Source organism: Labrus bergylta, chromosome 11, assembly GCF_963930695.1.
Source record: "Labrus bergylta chromosome 11, fLabBer1.1, whole genome shotgun sequence".
Taxonomy (NCBI): Eukaryota; Metazoa; Chordata; class Actinopteri; order Labriformes; family Labridae; genus Labrus; species Labrus bergylta.
Window position 1 is genome coordinate 1,397,260 of NC_089205.1, and position 18,007 is coordinate 1,415,266.

Here is an 18,007-nt window from a genome sequence, read left to right on the forward strand (position 1 = left end):
ATCAAATTTGTTGTAGCACCACCCAGTAGACCACACACTAACTGAGACCAAGACTTGACCGAGACATATAGGGAGCGAGACCGAGTCAATACTAAGACCAGAAATATCATAGTCAAAGCATTAGCTGTTGTCTTAATTCAAAATCCGGAGTTCGCCCATTCCGAGACCGAGACAAGACAGAGTAAAAATGCTTTCGATTCCGAGACCAGAACCTTAAAAAAGCGGTCTCGAGACCGGTCTTGAAACCAAGACTGATTTTGAGTACTACAACACTACCCCCCAGCACTATGCACCAAAGCGAATACATAATAACTGAGTGATGTTAGGAGGGATGTAATAGTCACTAATGGTATCATCAAACAAACAGAAGGGTCTCGATACCATTGTGGACCTGTGACGCCATGGAACGATATAAACGGTCTTCTGGACAAAAAGTGTAGTCAGACATGTGGAAGCATTTCGGTTTCTCGTGTTGAGAAATTAGAAACAAAAAACAATATGCAGACACTGCCAGGCTGCAGTATACCCAAACATAAACGTAAGTAATGTTTGTAACTAACATAACATCAGGAGCTATGCCACTGGATTTAATTAATGAAAATTAATTTAGTAATACAAATTCAACCAAATAAAAAACCATAACACAGGATTTTCTCAGGTTACATGTAAGATTAGATTATTTATGGAAAAAGGTTATTAAGAAAAAGGCAGTGTGTTACAGTTAATAACAATAAAACTTCATCACACACATTATAGGGAAGGTTTAACCTGGGGATCAAAAAAGTCAGTCTGAATGTTATATTCAAAATAATGCTTAAAATATCATTTTTAAATATTCAAAATCAACTTAAACAATTGTCCTATCAGTTTTTTTTGTCTTTAGTTTGCTGAATGTTGAAAAGTGCTGTGCTAATGATGGATTAACGTTTGGTCTTTTTAATATAGCTATGAGGAAGGTCTTTTACCTGCTTTTTGTAAAGTGTCACCAGATCCCATTTGTTCTGAATTGGCTCTATAAAACTAAATTCAACAGTTTTGTTTTTCTGTTTAAAAAGGTAGCAATAAATACCATTTGTAAAGAATCTTCATGTACTTCTACACACAAGTAATGTTATGAAATTTAATCTCACACACACACACACACACACACACACACACACACACACACACACACACACACACACACACACACACACACACACACACACACACACACACACACACACACACACACACACACACACACACACACACACACACACACACACACACACACACACACACACACAGAATGAAAAATGTGCAGATGACAGACAACTGAAACAGTGGAACCTTCTCATCTCAAATTAACTTCTAGTAAGTTAAAGGTTATTTAACAGTGTGTGTGTGTGTGTGTGTGTGTGTGTGTGTGTGTGTGTGTGTGTGTGTGTGTGTGTGTGTGTGTGTGGGGGGGAGGCATTAAAGGCCTATTTGGTTAAAGAACAATGTTCTTTGTCAATCAATGTTAAGTATTAGAGAAGCATATCTATAGTCCCTGAGGTGTAAGATTTCATTGCTTTAAGAGCAAATCACAGATTAGTATTTTAGGGGGGTTCTCACTGCTTCATGCAACAAGAGCGCTTCCAAAAATAATCCACTTCCTACACAACCATCTTGTTATTCAGAGCTGTAAGAGATGCACATTTATGTACAACCTACAATAGTAGCTGAGGAATTTCTGCAGCCAAATTTGTAAAGAGGAATTCTATTTTTTTTCACATACATACATTGTTGTCAAAAATGTAGGTCGCACATTATCAATGAAAGTGAAGGCACTAGAGGCTTCATTTTCCACTGCTTTAATTTGTCTTTGCTCAATTTTGTGATGCATAAAGTTCTGTTTTTTCACAAGGAAAAGGTTCTCTATAATCGTCAAAAAGCAAAAAATGATGTAAAGCAGTAGAAGTTCAATATTCAGACATGCAGTAAAAGGCTTCAACAAGGTCAGTCAAATGTCGTTCCAGTGCATTAACAAATTGGCTGCTGAACTCACATGACATGACTCATGTGTAGTACCATGATACTATTAATATAAATATATACTGTATCCTGCACTGATGTCACACATCTTTAAAGATGTCAGGATGTGTGTCTTGTAATCACTAAAAGCAGCATGTGGGAAGTACAAACTTTGGTTGGTGTATTTCCCAGCAGCAGTGGGCAATAAACCGATGTCAATACCATAACGTTATTTTGTTCTGCAACAACATGGAGTTTGGCTATACTGTCATCACCGGTTTAAATACAGACATTTGATGGTAGCGCACACACGAGACAACAACCATTGAACAACGGTGCAGGTAAATAAAGGGAGTGTTAAGAAGTGATTTGTGACTGACAGCGGCTCAGATTGAGGCCGGTCTCCGGCTCGTTCAGCTCTGACGCTCGGAGTAGAGCCAGCTGTCTCACACGCTCACTGATCAAACGGCACTGCCTCCTTCTCGTGTCAGAGCGGGTTTTAGTGTTCATCATGAAAGTGGATTTTGGCAGCGCAATCAGGAAAACTTGTGTTCTCCCCTCTCCAAGTTTCAACAAATAACGGCCAATTACCTGGGTGTGCTCACCTGCATCTCTTTCTGTTTGGCTTAGACATGTGGGCTATGTACTAGAATGGCTTGACTTGGCATCACTTTCACTCAGCACAGCATGGATTTGTATCTTCATTACAACAGGTCTACCTGCTGAATGTGTTTAAAACTGATGACTCGGAGGCTGTGACTCATCGGGTGTAAATACTGTTACTTCTTTCAGTGTTATTTAAAATCTCCTCTAAAAGCAGCTCAGCTTAATCTCCGTGAATTTAATCATAAAAACCTTTTATTTCCAACAAATTCTTCACAATAAAATTCCCCTGTTACAATGATGTTGGAGCGCTTTTATTATGAAAGAGCCATATCAGGAAATGTGGGATATTCAACACCAACTTAAACAACCTTGCAGGAGATAAAGTGAACTTTGAACTACAAAGATTCAGTTAGAAGCTAAACACAATGACTAGGAAAAGCATATTTATATAGCCGTTATAAGAATTTCAGGTCACCACTAGTTCCCAAAAGAGGTATCATCAGCTCTCACCTTGGTGGTGTCATCATGGGAACGTTGATATCGTTTCCAACGGCAACCGTAGATCCCAGTGATACATGACAAACACAGCTGGCGCTCATAGACCTGGAGGGGTTGGTGTTTCACCATGCTCCTTCTGTCAGTCCTGCTTCCAGCGCTCTAACATCCCACTGACTTAAGTACCCTGTTAGAAGATAAAAGACAAGGCATGTTTTGCATTACTGTTCTTGCCAACAACATGGTTACAAAATGTTGAGACCAAAAAAAACCCATTGAACCAATAGTTTCTTAGAGCATGATGTCTGTCGCTTCAATAGAAAGTATGTACTGGCTTAAAAATCACCAAACTTTTGAGACAGAGCCCAAACCCAACTTTAATTGATCAAAATAAAAGTAAAACATGTTTATAGTAATTTCTTTGTCATTTAAATATTATTAAGGAAAAAAAAAGATTAATCTTCAATCTAGTTTGGTGTGAAAAAGATTTAGTTTTTAACCTATACAGTATAGCCCAAACCTAAATGCCCACAAAAAAAACTGTGCGGAACAATAATAAATCTGTATTTCTCTAAGAACATGCGCATAGTGCCCTTCTAGATTGGACAACACACCCTCTCAATATGGCTGAGAAGCAGAACATAAAACTTAAGTGATATCGGTCTAAATCAGTTGTGCTCACCATGAAAAGAGAAGGCTGATTAAGCGATCCCCAATTACTCGTTAAAACAGTCCTCCCATTAAGCTGCTGCTGAATCAGCACTGAGACTCTGCAATCAGCTGTAATAACAATGATGATTTAACAGCAGTGCTAACTGTTCTGACAAGTTAATGTCTCTTACCAAAACTGCAAATCACACACAAATGTTCAATCTGTTCTTGAAAGTGTATCTAAGCAACAACATGTGATTTTATAGATCTCAAAAAGACACTAAACAAACATTATATGCAGACACAAATAAAACATTTTGTTTTCCTCTTTTCCATGCAGTTTGGGGAGCACAGCTAATATGTACATGAGATGTTTTAGAGTCTTTGTACATGTTAACTCTTCCTGCTGTGATCCAGCTGGCTCTGGGCATGTGCCCATTAGTATCTGCAGCAGGCCAATGTTTCCTGTTATTAGTCAAACTGCTCTGGGTAGGGCAAACTAAGATAAAAAAGAGAATGATCACCCTGTAGCACTACAGGGATCTTGATAGGCAGTTTGCAAAGGCTGCCCTATGCCTTCAATAAAAATAGGTGACGTGTTCTGCTTAATCCAGAAAACACATGTATACAGAGATGTTGCCAACAAGACAAGGTTGGTGACAGGCCTAAAGATAAAGAAGACAGCACAGATGCACTGAAGATAAGCTGAAAAAATGTTAAATCTTCAATAACAATAGGGAAAGCAAAATACACAAGCTTCAATTGCAGTCAATAAGGATGTACAGTAAATCTTAACATTTTCAAATATAACCAGAATTGTACTTTTTTTATCTAATTTAGTTTGATGCTCCTATCATCAAGAAAACATCTTTAATGGGTAGCTACATGGCTGAGTGATGGATTCAGAAATAAATCAGATCAGAAGTAAGTGATACTTACTTCTGGCAGGGCAGATATGTTTGTCTGATAGTTCTTTTATTTTAAACTAATGTTGTCTGTCTGATAAATGAAGGATACAGCTTAGAAATAACATGATTTTGAGGCTGTTGTCATGTTCAAAAAAAAGAGATGAAATAGCATGTCTGTAGTTATTTATTAGCCTATGTAACGGCAGGCTCTGGTCACACAGATGGTCAAATAGTTATTTATATAAATATATATTGCTCTAGCCCAGTCAAGAGGTGGAAAATGGAAATGTCTATCCATGACAAGAAAATGAAACATGAGGAGTTTTAAGAAAGAAAGTAAGAAAGCGCCTTATAAGTCCAGTCCATTGACTGTTTGCATTTTAGAGGTATTATTCCTTCCCCCATTTGTAATTTTTATTTCTGTTTTAATATGCACTATACTCTAAGTTAAAAAAAAGGTATTTGCTCAATTCTTCTTATTGAAGTAAAAATGTGCCTTTTGATTTAGAGCTAGTTTGAGTCAAACTTTGTCTACCAGTCAGTTATCACAACCAAAACTCTTTAAGAAAGAGACTTCATCAAATTGTTTTCATTTTTATAAATTCATTATACAGGCTGAAGTCATTATACTTTGGAGAACTAAATTCTCTTCATCTCTGCATCTTTCCATTGACAAACATATTTTGTTTTCCTTTATCTAATCTTGAATGTATAAATCTAAATGTTCTCAAAAAATGTAATTCTAATAAGATTAAGTAGTCCCTGCCCTCCCCCTCACCCAGACTCTCATCAGCCCCACAGTCAGTAAAACATCAAAGTAATGTGAATGCTGAACTGTTCTTTATGTGTTACATTAATGTCCACTGGACTTTAAAAATGTATCTTCCTTACATGCACTCTGTGAGTAGTTACACACACTAAGATGTTTTCTCATAGTCCACTGAACAGCTCCTACATTTCACATTCTGTGTTTTTTATTTTTAAATTCTCTCTTATAATCTTCTTATACTGTATTATTTAAGTTGGGCAAGTAATTAAGTAATTCAATAATAATGTTGTCAGTTTGTATTCCTCTGATGGTTGACAAGGATTAACCACTCTTGACATCATAAACAAAAGACAAAAACATGAATATATCTGTCTGGGCATGTCTTCTAATGCACATGAAAAATCTTGGTTGACTCAGTCAACCTGGCAAAGTCACAACAACTGACTTTGAGGACAGTCATGTAGCAACATGTTGATAAATTAGAACGTTCAAGTCTGTCACAGCAAAGAGGTTCATGTGGTTTATGTTGAAACATTTTTACCTCTAAAAGCTCTTCATATCGGTTGCAGCCTTGAATACCCTTAATGCAGAACACACACACACACACACACACACACACACACACACACACACACACACACACACACACACACACACACACACACACACACACACACACACACACACACACACACACACACACACACACACACACACACACACACACACACACACACACACACACACACACACTTTTAATTCCAACTATTTGATGTGGGATATTATCTTAATTAGGCAGCAGCAGATTTGTCACCTTGAACTGAGGGTCTCATCCATTCTTTACTTGGTAGATAAAAGGCCTCAAACCTCCTCCTAGCTATATAAAGACAGAAGGAAAACCGCTGCAATTAATCCCTTTATCAGCTTGATGTCTTACCAAAAACTCATCAGTGGAAAAGGACCCAGTGGAGACAATTCATTTTGTAATAAACTGCTACGACTTGGCAGACCCCTGCTGAATACGAGATTATTAGTAATGCACGTGTATCTCAGGAAGAAATTCTATTCGACCCAGACTCTGTGCTTTTGCCGTCATGTTTTGCCAACATGGATGCGACACCTCGGATCACACTGCTGCAGAAGCGTGACCACCATGTTGGCTGAACGCTCACAGTGATTGACTGCATCAGAGACGAGTGAGCCACACAGGCTGAAATGGTTGGGCAAAAAGCGATCTAAGACTAAATTTAGTCAGACTTTCAAATTAAGATATTTTGCCATGCTTTAAAGTAATATTTTGGATTGTTTCAGATACATTGCCTAACAGTGATTGAAGATATTTAGCAAGTGAAATCAACATAGAATGAAAGCTTTTTACAAGCATAGTAAGCAGATTTCTTAACATTTGTGTGTCCATAAAAAGTGTATGAAAATCCCAAAACAGATGTTTTTATCTTCTTTTCTGCTGCCTCATTTCCTTCAAATCAACGACACAGTGAGGGAAGAGAGTCTGCAGGCGAGGAAATGCTTCAGCAGTTTCCTAGCAGAAAGCAGTGTCTGCGTCCGACCAAGAAACAGAGTGAAAGGCCAAGCTACAGACAAGTTTAAGATCCAAAGGAAACCCAAAAATGGAGAGGAGAAGCTCTTCAAAGACATAGCTAACAAAAACAACTGCAATGTCATCCTAAACACCACTATAGAAGACACGAGCGGTTCAATAAAATGTTAATGTAATTCGATACAAAATCTTTGCATCTATTTTCAATTAAGCTTTTAAGGTTTAGTTACTTCTTTCGAGAGGTATTTATCTAATTTGACTATTCTGAGCTTATTTCAACTCTCATTCCAAGCAGTGTGTTGTGCACTGTTGAGTTTAAGGTATTCCTGTTAACATACCACTCTAGGGTGTTAAACTAACAGCTGTAACTGCACTCAGAAAGCCACATTTCCTTTTTGAGACGAGTCTAAGTTTATCAAAAAGGAAATGTGGCTTGCAGGGCCGGTTCAGTGTACATGAGGTGTACAGCCTGTCAACTAGTTTCAATCTAGGAGTTCAAAAAAAGGCTAAATAAAATATCAGCTCATGAACTTAATTATTATGCTTTGGGTCCAAATCACAAATTGAACTCATTATGCTCAATGTGTTGTCCTTCAGAGCATCTTCAAACAGTCATTTTTGTGTTTTAACACTTGGACACAATGCAATCAATAGTTCAAAATGCAAAGTGGGAGTTTAATGTAAAGTCAGTATAATGAGAAAGTAAGTTTGTTATAACTGGACTGAAGTGACTCTATGTACCTTTTTACACTCATGCTATAACAAAAGCAAAATGTGATCAAAACTTTTTTTTCTTTTAATGAGAAGAAAGGTATCATCACTGGACCCATCGTGGTAAACTGAACACCAATATTAAGAGATGTTTGCTAGAGAGGTAAGCACAGATAATAAACACAGACAAAACACTTATGCAGACTAACCTTCTCGCTACTTTCTATAATTCCTCTTTCCACGTCACAAAGATAGGTTAAGTTTCCTGAGAAAACAAAAAACCTCTAGACATGTTTCTTACTGGCCAGACGTAATCATATTGTGAAGGTGCTCAGGTGAAATCAAGGGGAAACAAACCACGACAGGATTCTGTTCTTAAGTAGTGAAATAAATTAGACTTGGGATCTGACACTTAATCTGAAAGTTGCAGCCCTAAACCCTTGTGTCTTCTTGCTACATCATCATTTCATACTGCCTCAAAATTACCTTTGGTCCTTCCTCCTCAATAAAACAGACAACTTTGAATGTAAAAATACTTAAATACAAATCATGTAAATCCCCTAAACACCTACATGGTATTGAGAGGGCTAAACAATAATGTATACAGTCAACTGCAGCTAAATGGACAGACTGTAAAATCACTACATGTAGCGTGGATTTCAAAAGGCAATCAAGTGAATTATCATGCTAGGAACGGAAAAACAATAAAAGCAAGGTATGCTTGGCATGTTGCATTCAGCATTCAGAAAGCACACCTACAGCAGGGTACATCCAAAATCATATTTTGAAGTGTTCTGCAACCTACCAAGCAGCTTTATTTGATGACTTGGGACAAAGAACAGGTTGGGTTTGAATGATAAAAAAAATCAGTCTAGTGCCATCTAAAAGTGAGGCTTTCAGTCCTGGATTTAATGTTTTCACCGTTGCATTAATCAAATTAAATAACGCTTGGCATGTTGTATCAAATATAAAATGCATAACTTATTGATATAAATCTGACCAAACCACTCCCATGAGTCAGTGTGGTGAAAGGCAAACTATTATTGGCCACAGCCTATCGCCCACAGTTCCTCCCCCAGTCTGACATTAGGTTCAACCACAAACTATACAGAAACTGTCCAATCAGCTTTGCCAATTGTTGACAGCTATGCTGAAAAATAGAAAAATAGATTTGTGATTATGTCGAACATCACCATTGGCCTTAAAGACTTAAAGGTCAACAGGGTCAGAACAAAACAACTCAGAGCTGATTCCACTTTCCCATTCAGGTTAGGACTGTTTTTTAATGATGTGCCCATTCAATCAAGAGATCCTGTTTACACTATGTATGGCTTTTAAATTTTATTGACTGATCGATGGTGAAATAATCAACGCCAATAGCCACTTTGACACATGAATTCAGGGGAATTTCTGGACAATTCAGGACAGTCAGGTTCTGAAATTTTCTAGAGTCGCCTCTCAAATATGTCAATATGACAATTATCTATGTCAGATGTGCTTTCACAACTCTAAATACTTGATGTGGTCTGGGTGAGGGGGTACCTGGGTAGAGCATGGGGAGGAAGAGTTGAAACTCCACTTAGTGTGAACAACAGGGAAACTCATGTACCAGACTATTACCTGCTGTGTTTACACACTGGCTCACACAGCTCTGGCAATGACTTCTTACAAAGGGGGCTGGCAGGAAATAGTCTGCTTTAAAGTCGAGGTGAACTGATTCTGACATTTGTTTTCACACAAGAGCAACTGCCAGCATCTTGAACAGAAGACTTGAAGCTATGTGAGGCAAGACTGTCTTTCAATGTTAGTCTGTTGAAGTCAGCTTAATCATCTTAAAAAGAACTGAAGGCATATTCCTGAGAAGAAAAGCATTTTGATTTCCAAGCACACCATACCTGTGGCACAATGAGTAAATAAAATGTGTCAATATTCAAGTTTTTCTTGCTCAATGAAGCGTATGGCCTCGTGATAAAAACAGTCAGTTTTGCATACTTGTTGAGAAGCACTGGGGCTAGCTAGAACATTTTGGCCTGCAAGCAAATATTGAGGGATACTTCCAACACAGTAGAGACTATTGGACAGGTCATAATTTCCATTTAATGATTACTTATTCTAAAATTTGAGATCCATTTTGGCCATTATCAATAATTTTAAAAGCATTCAGTTTGACAAACAATGCTTTAGAAAAGACAAAGTATTAATATAATCACTAAACATATAAACGAGGAACACAGTAGCTTGATGAAGGACAAACAACTCATTGTTAGTGAATGATTAGTGTTTACTTGAGGCCAAGCAAGCTGAGCCCTCTTAATAACACCTTACATTATTAAAGTCATTACAACTGATTCACTTTAAAGGGCTTTGCTGAAAAACGTGAAAAAACTTTGGTGCAAAGATAGATGAAACTGGAGAAATACTGATACTATTCAAAATAACCAACAGCATGTTATGACAGTTGAAAACAGTGGACCACAATATCTAGGCAAACACCAATCAATGAGCAGCAGAATTAGTTATCTTATGGATGTAGGCAACCAGACATCACTTCATCCATGAAACTGACAGCTCATCAATTAAAACAATTGGTCTGAGATAATCTGAGGAAAAATTAATCTAAACACATTCCATCAGTACCTCCTATTTGGAAAATTGACAACAGGAAGAGGAAGAGCTTTACTGGAACTCATTTCATTATTGGAGCATGACATAATGTAATAACTGAGAGAAGAAGGAAACCCACCCACTCATTGTGGGTACAGTGGGTGTAAGTAGGTCAGGTGATGTGTGGAGATGTTGCTTTCATAAGTCATCTTGATAAAAAGAATAACAATCCGGGATACCTACATGAAGGTGGGCTTAACATTACAATATAAGCCTTCATCTAAAGACATTTTTGTTGTTTTTAAAGCTGGCTTGATGCTGCAGAGACATTACCTGTCAAAGCAATGTGGATAAAGTGGACTAGCCTTATTAGGAGCTCAGAAGGAGCCTTGTTGATGGAGAGGTTTGTCAGCATTGATAGATAAATGTAGTTCTTCTATCCTGAGCTTTTAACGGAATTGTGACAATAGGAATCTACAATGTGATTAGATATTAAAGGGTGAAGGGGCCCACCCACTCACACACCCCCCCCTCTGTACAGTCTCAAGAGGTAACCGAGGCGTAACAGGGGACAGAGACAGTATCAGTGGAGCCAGCAGGGGAGCACAGCACTGTGTGCTTGTGGTTGTATGAGAGTATGTGTTTACAATAATAATAACTTTATTTATATAGCACCTTTAAAAACACAGGTTTACAAAGTGCTTTGACAAACAGCAAAAACAAGAACAAACTAAACCAAACACAGAAGAACATAAACACTGTGTTTCCCCTAGGTTTACAGCGTTGGGGGGGTGGGGACAAGCCAACATGCCAACACGGCGACACGACGACACAAACACTTGAAGGAATCTTGATGTTCATGTGTTACTTTTAATGACAGCTGTCCTTTTCTATCGGAAAGGTATCCTTAAATGACTTCTTTCCCCGATTTCCGACTCTATCCACTATCCTATCCCTACAATAAAGGCACAAAAAGCCCAAAAATAAATCTTTTAAAAATAAAAATATATATTTTTATTTTACTTGACCTTCAGGGGGGCCGCCCCCCCCAATATAATGGTAGGGGAAACACTGAAACAACAGGAAGAACATAACAAATGCAAAATACAAAAAATAATTAAATACAATTCCACAGAAAAGAACCCATCATGCATGATACCCAACAGACATATATAACCCGACCATCACAAGAACCATCATAAGAACTCAGGAAACACAAGAACCATCATAAGAACCCTGGAAACACAAGAACCATCATAAGAACCCTGGAAACACAAGAACCATCATAAGAACCCAGGAAACACAAGAACCATCATAAGAACCCAGGAAACACAAGAACCATCATAAGAACCCAGGAAACACAAGAACCATCATAAGAACCCAGGAAACACAAGAACCATCATAAGAACCCAGGAAACACAAGAACCATCATAAGAACCCTGGAAACACAAGAACCATCATAAGAACCCAGGAAACACAAGAACCCAATAACACGAGCTGAGACCAAGAGGACCAAAGATTTAAAAAGATGTAAGAAACTATAAGAGCTAAAAGCAAATCAACAGATAACAGCAATAAGAAGGTAAGAGCAGAAAAAGAAATAGAACCAAGTGAATCAATTATGGAATGACGTGGCAAATTAGCCACAATTAGGATTTGTACCCAGGCCGCTCACATTGAGCCTTCGTATATAGGACACGGCATAACCGCGAGGACATCTGCGCCCCAGTTACGCCGTTTTTTCAGTCTGAGAAAGGCCAGAGCTAACTTCTGATCAACAATGACCAAGTGTAGGCATCTGATGGTGTGTGGGTTTGAATAATTATCACCTCTAAGACTGGATGACACTGATTCTTGTCTGCTTATTGTATAATTAACCATGCTTCTACATCAACTTTAAGTATTGTGATTCCAGATTGTACAGGGAGACCTGAGGAGAATGCCCATCGTCCATCATGCATGCCCACTGAAGATCTGTAGCTAAAAATATTTCATACATTAGCTCATTACTGTTTTACTTTGGACAAAGAGAAATCAACCTGACTTAAACACAAATCATTTGTAGGTTTTTACGACCTTCTAGAGACCATGAATGGCTGCCCCAGAATCCGTGTAGTAAAGGAGTTGTTGAGATAAATCACCAGAAAAGTAAAAACTTTGGCCTGCTTGTGCATTTCAAGAAAAGTTAAAAGATCAATTGAGGCATTCATCTTCAGCAATCGTTTTAGATGTTGAAGATATTTCAGTTTGGAACAAAGTTTTGGACTAGCTGACCAACTAGCATTTAAACACAGACATTTGCATTCAAAGAGACATTGAGTTACAATGCTTAAAATGTGAATGCAACTATAAAAGAAGGGTAGCCATCGTGTATGAAAGCAGGCTATATGCTAAAATGGATTAACTCAACAAAATATTGAGTAGAAAACCAATGTTTTGTGTTTTTTAAATTTTCTTTCTACGAAGACATAATGTATATTTATATTAGAGAAAAACAGACAAATGGCAGCAGTATTTATTCCTTGCGGAGGCATTATCTACTCTGGCTCTGATTTGCTGATATTCCCTTACTAATCTTACTTTTCATCCATAAACCTAACCACCCCCAACCACTGGGGGCAAGAACGCCTAGGCAGAACAGTGCAGGATGTAGCGCTGGTTTATCTCAGTTTGCAGAGCGGTACATTTGCTCAATTGTACGGTGGCCGGTAGGGGTCAAACGATCAGCCACTGATGAAACGACATAGATTTTAGAAAACGGCCAGCATATATTGAAACACTGCACATTCAAAAGCAAATTCAAACTACCACAACAAATGCAAAGACGCAAACACGCTGCAAAGACACAAACGCGCTGCAAAGACACAAACACGCTGCAAATAGGCAAAACAACTGCATAAGCATCAAACGCACTACAAGTACAGAAATGAAACTTAAGTCAAAACACACACAACCAGAAAACAACTGCAAACACAGAAACGCTGCAAGTTAATCCTTAAATGGAAGTGCTCCAGGCCTGTAGGGGCGCTATGGAACTGTTTACTTCGGTTTATTTACGGGAGAGAGTAAGAGACAGCTCGGATCAGAAAGTTATGTTTAGATGGGGAAGTTGTATCGTTGAAAGACACAGGATAACTTCAATGTTACTGAAACGCGGAGATAAAGCGAGTCCGACCAGGATTTTGACATCGGGGACGAGAGCCGAGTGTGGGTCTGTGGCTGTAGCCCCGGGATGCCTGGACCTACTGCTAGCTCTGGGGCCCCTCTCCAAAGTTTTTCAGGAGATTTCCGTATACACAAAGAAATAAAAGTATATTTCCCAGGTGTACTTTTTTTAATACAAGTATACTATATGTCTGCAATAAAATCATTTCATGAAATAACCTGAAAAAACAACACCTTTCTGAAATTAAACCGTGATGTGACACTCAAGACCTTAAGGGTTCAGAAAACTAGAATTTCCAATCTCATTTGACGCTTTCTCAGTAACAGAAGTCCACAGTTAACTCTATTGTGGTGGGTCTCACACGGTGGGAAAATAACCAAGAATGGAAGAAAAGTAAGCATGACTTGTTTTTCAGTCAAGGAGATGTTTTTTCAGTTTTTTTTTCAAAGGGTACCCCTTAGCTTTGACAAAATAACTGTGCACCACCAACTGTGTCTGTTAGCTGGACTTTGAAATAAAGCAGTAGAAGCCAAACAACATAATGCAAACTAAATGATGCAAGGCATGTTCCACATCAAAACAAACAAGCATCAAGGAGAAACTATGCAGCGCAAGCTACATTTAATGGAGGGTTTCAGATTTTTGAAAACAGCAGGAAATTTGGAGTTGGAAACGAGTCATGCAATTTGCAAGCTCTAAAAAAACAAGGTAAATTCTGTAGCCACTGGGCAAAGCTCCATCTAAATATGACAAGTTGCTATACCAACAACAGCGAGGCTAGGCTAACATGGAGCCAGTGCGTGTGCCAACCCAACCAACACTGAATGATGCTTTCATATCAAAATGTCCCTCAACTTCTTAATGGGCTCAGAAGATCCCAAAAGCACTTTGATGCCCGTACAGTGTAATTGATAACAAAGGCTTCAGTCAGCTGATTAATGATGAGTATGAGTCACGCTATTGAATCAATGTATCGGGATAAGTCTAATTTTGAGGCCCTTTGTATTAGGGATGGGAAATTAATCGAAACAGACATTCAGAACCTCTAACCGACGTAATCTTGCACATGTCGATTATTTCGATTATTTTCAGGGCAGTCACATGACGACACGTCCCATCCGTGACATGGGAGCAATGTCCGTCGTTTGGACACATTTTGACTTTAAAGGAAGATTATACAGAACAAAAATAAGTCAAATGTAAACACTGCAGAAAAACTTAATTTCTACTTTAAAACTAAAATGTGTTGTTTTCATTTCAAGCAATGTTTTGATTTCAGTTCGAAATATTCAATGAATAACCACAAAATAGTTCATCAGATATGCACTCTGTCATTACAAAAATATCCCAGCTTTAATAGTTGAGCTTATTTACAGTAGAGACCTCGTCAGTGTACTATGAGGGCAAAAAACAAAAACTAAATAATCGCTCGTAATCTAAGTAAAATGTTCAATTAATCCTGATATTGATTTGAGGACATATCGCCCAGCCCTAGTTTGTATCGTGATACATATTGTATGGTGAGGTTGTGGGAAATACCAAGCCCTAATTGTAGACAAGTCGGAGTTGCCTCTTAAGTATACCACAAAGCTCTTTTGGTAAATGAGTTAATATCCAAGAATTTGGCATCTATTATAAGATGAGTGTTGGACATGTGTCTGTTCAAAAAGAGGGTCAATATACTGCACAATATGGGTATATATTCAGAGTTACATAGGCAAAACAAGAACAGCTGGACGACAGAATCAATACAATGAAATGACAAAAGTTTCAGGTTGTCTACACAGAGCAGCTCTACATGTCTTATAGGTAGCACTTCACATTGAACTTTAATTCTTTATATTGAAAAAGTGGTTTAAGAGCTCAATAAAGAATTTGTAGAACTGTGCTTGTATAAGAGTTGGTTACCAGAAAGTGGATTCCACTGTGTACACAGCATACCACATTCCTCTGTGTTCTGACCTATTATATCTCCTGCCATTCTTCACTGGGCATTTGCCCAAATGAAAAAAAGGCTGATCTTTAGAGACATTTACAGCTAAGCCAAAGCATTTCCAGTACGGCTGTATATTTCATAACCTAAAAGCTTATCAATATTCAAGTATCAAACTTAAGTGAGAATGTATGTGTCATTGTTTCATCAAGCTTGTTCTTAAAGTCCCAACTAAGTCTATTTGAATGTAAGGAGGATGATGTTTCATCTAACAAGGCATACAATATATGTTTCATTTTTATGACCTGAAAACATTTCCATAGTGCTTGTTGCTCTTGGGTCAGGAGCCCAACTTACAATGCAGAAGCATGTACCATGCTGTACAAGCTAAAAATGAGTGAGGAAATGCAGCATTCAGCACACTCCACTCCAATGCCCTTCAATCAATCTGTGGATGTTGTATAAAAGGGATGAGAAAGGGAAAAGCCTTGCACAGTCACTTTTGTACACATGCTAGGCCTGGGCAATATATCAAGTTTTTAAGATATATTGATATATTTTCAAACAAGATATAGGGTAAGACAATATCGTTAATATGGATATAGTTTAAGTTGCATTAAAATAACGTTACAGAGGTGACAGTTCACCTTTTTCTCATCTCACTGATGATGACTGACTGTCTGTCCCTCTTAACCTTGCTCCTCCTTTCTCTCTCTTTTATTGTATTTAAGGAACATGTTTATTTTATTATATTACTTTTTAAATTCACAAACAGGTAGTTCATTGTCCATGTGTTTTCACTGTTAATAAAATACATATCGATATATATTGAGTATCACCATTCAGCTAATCAATATCAAGATATGAGTTTTGGTCCATATCGCCAAGCCTTAACACATGCTGAATCTTCCAGCTACTGACACCCTGGTCAAACAGGTTAGAATCCTTTTACAAAAGTAGTTGTCTACATGCCCAGGGGATGTAAATAAATGTCATTTGTCAACTAGAAGCCTAAGCAAAAACAAACAAGTGTTTGCTGTTTTACCTCAGGTGTAGTAGTGACAGATATGTAGGATCTTACACTTAAAAAAAAAAGTTCAATTCTGAAAAAGCTTTAATGTGAATTAAAACGTTTACATCTTTACCTATATGCAACTTCACCTAATAAATGTATAAACAACGTAGACTAAGTGTGATGAGTGATCCCATACAGAACACATCATTTAATCTGTAAAGGACCACCAGAAGCAACCAAATGACAACCCACATCTTCCAGGGAAAAATGATGGTGTCATGCTCATAAATCATGCAAAAGAGTGCTCTGCATGAGTGTACACAAACACACACACACACACACTCCTTCATATGGATGGGGGAGTCTATATTAACCTTCTTCAGCTTCATGGAATTCAAATGTATTAGGAGAAAGGTAAACTGAATGAGAAAGGGCTACCACGTTTTGTGTATTATTTCCCCCAAAAGGGGAGCCCCTAGCTTTAATGAGATACAACATCATGGGCGTGTCCTGTGTCTTTGAGACCACCAGCGAGCAGCCTGATTGTTAGTTAGTGAGCTTAAAGCCTGTAACAGATAGAAACCTGTTAGCCTACCTATAGTGTTATTAGGTCACGAATTAACCAGATAGGCTACACTTCATATGATAGGCTAAACTATGTGGTACAGACTACACCACAACATGTTATGAAATAACAGATAACGTCCTGGGCATTTTATTTAAAAAAAACATACAGGTAACCTAGGCAGATAATTGAGTCACCTTTAAAACCGTTGTACACTCACCTGTCCGACAGCTGCTTCCACTTTTCTTTGATTTAAAGATGAGCTTTGCGATTACAGGGTAAGGTTGAAGCTTGTCTTTTTTTCTCTCCCAGTGGTAAAAAGCCCTCGAAAGTCAAACTGGGACAACCCGTGTCAAAGGTAACGTGTGTGGGGTGGGTGGTCCGTAAATGCTGACAGAGCCGAAGTTTTTACACCGATAACAAAAGGAGAAAAGAGCCGGGTGAGCACGGACGGTTTTTGAGGCTTTCGGTCGGGCTACCTAAACGAGTTTCGTCTCATGTAGCCCATTCAGTAACTCCATCTTCGGTGTTTTTTTATCCCGTTAGAAGCTCAAGTAAAGCGTGCCTTCTCGTCTGTTTAGTGAGCAGTGGTAGGCTACTTTAGCCCTGAGAGTGATTCTATGTAGCCTGCTGAATAGAGGGAGGAGTGTGTGTCGGTCTTTTTGATGTCGAGCCCTCCTGTACAGTGAGAGAGCGTCACCAAGCTGACTTTACTCCTGCTCCGCGCCTTCAGGTCACATGGAAAATAACCGACTGCTGGGTTTGTGCACTTCTTTCACCTTAAACCGTTTGAATTTTTATGAGTCCTAAAACGCGGATTTGATCAACTGGATGAAAGTGAGGTTTCCAAGATGTCATAGTTACTCATCAACACTTTCACATCGCGTGAGATAATCCGGGGCTAAACGTCCAACATCAGGCAAGCATAAATTCCGATGAAACATGAATGCAACAACGTGCTAATATCAAAATTTTATCTAGCTGTTTATTATAGTGACCCAATTCACTTTTCTGATACTGAAATATAA

General features: G+C 38.3%; 1 protein-coding gene across 5 annotated transcripts in view; it reads right to left on the reverse strand.

Moving 5' to 3' along the window:
• Positions 1–17,655, reverse strand: part of gdpd5b (glycerophosphodiester phosphodiesterase domain containing 5b) — a 44,426-nt gene extending 26,771 nt beyond the window's left edge. For 3 of the 5 annotated variants that reach the window (XR_010667131.1, XM_020644590.3, XM_020644589.3), the window contains exons 1-2: positions 17,200–17,654; positions 3,115–3,286 (exon numbers count right to left, since the gene is read on the reverse strand). Coding sequence is in view for 3 of the 5 variants with exons in the window: in XM_020644590.3 (XP_020500246.1) it covers positions 3,115–3,231 (117 nt within the window). In the remaining 2 variants the exon portion in view is untranslated. Of the gene's footprint in view, positions 1–3,114; positions 3,287–17,199 lie in introns of all 5 variants that reach the window. The other 2 variants (XR_002278308.3, XM_029279460.2) reach the window with 1 other exon arrangement.
• Between the last annotated feature and the right edge of the window lie 352 nt (positions 17,656–18,007).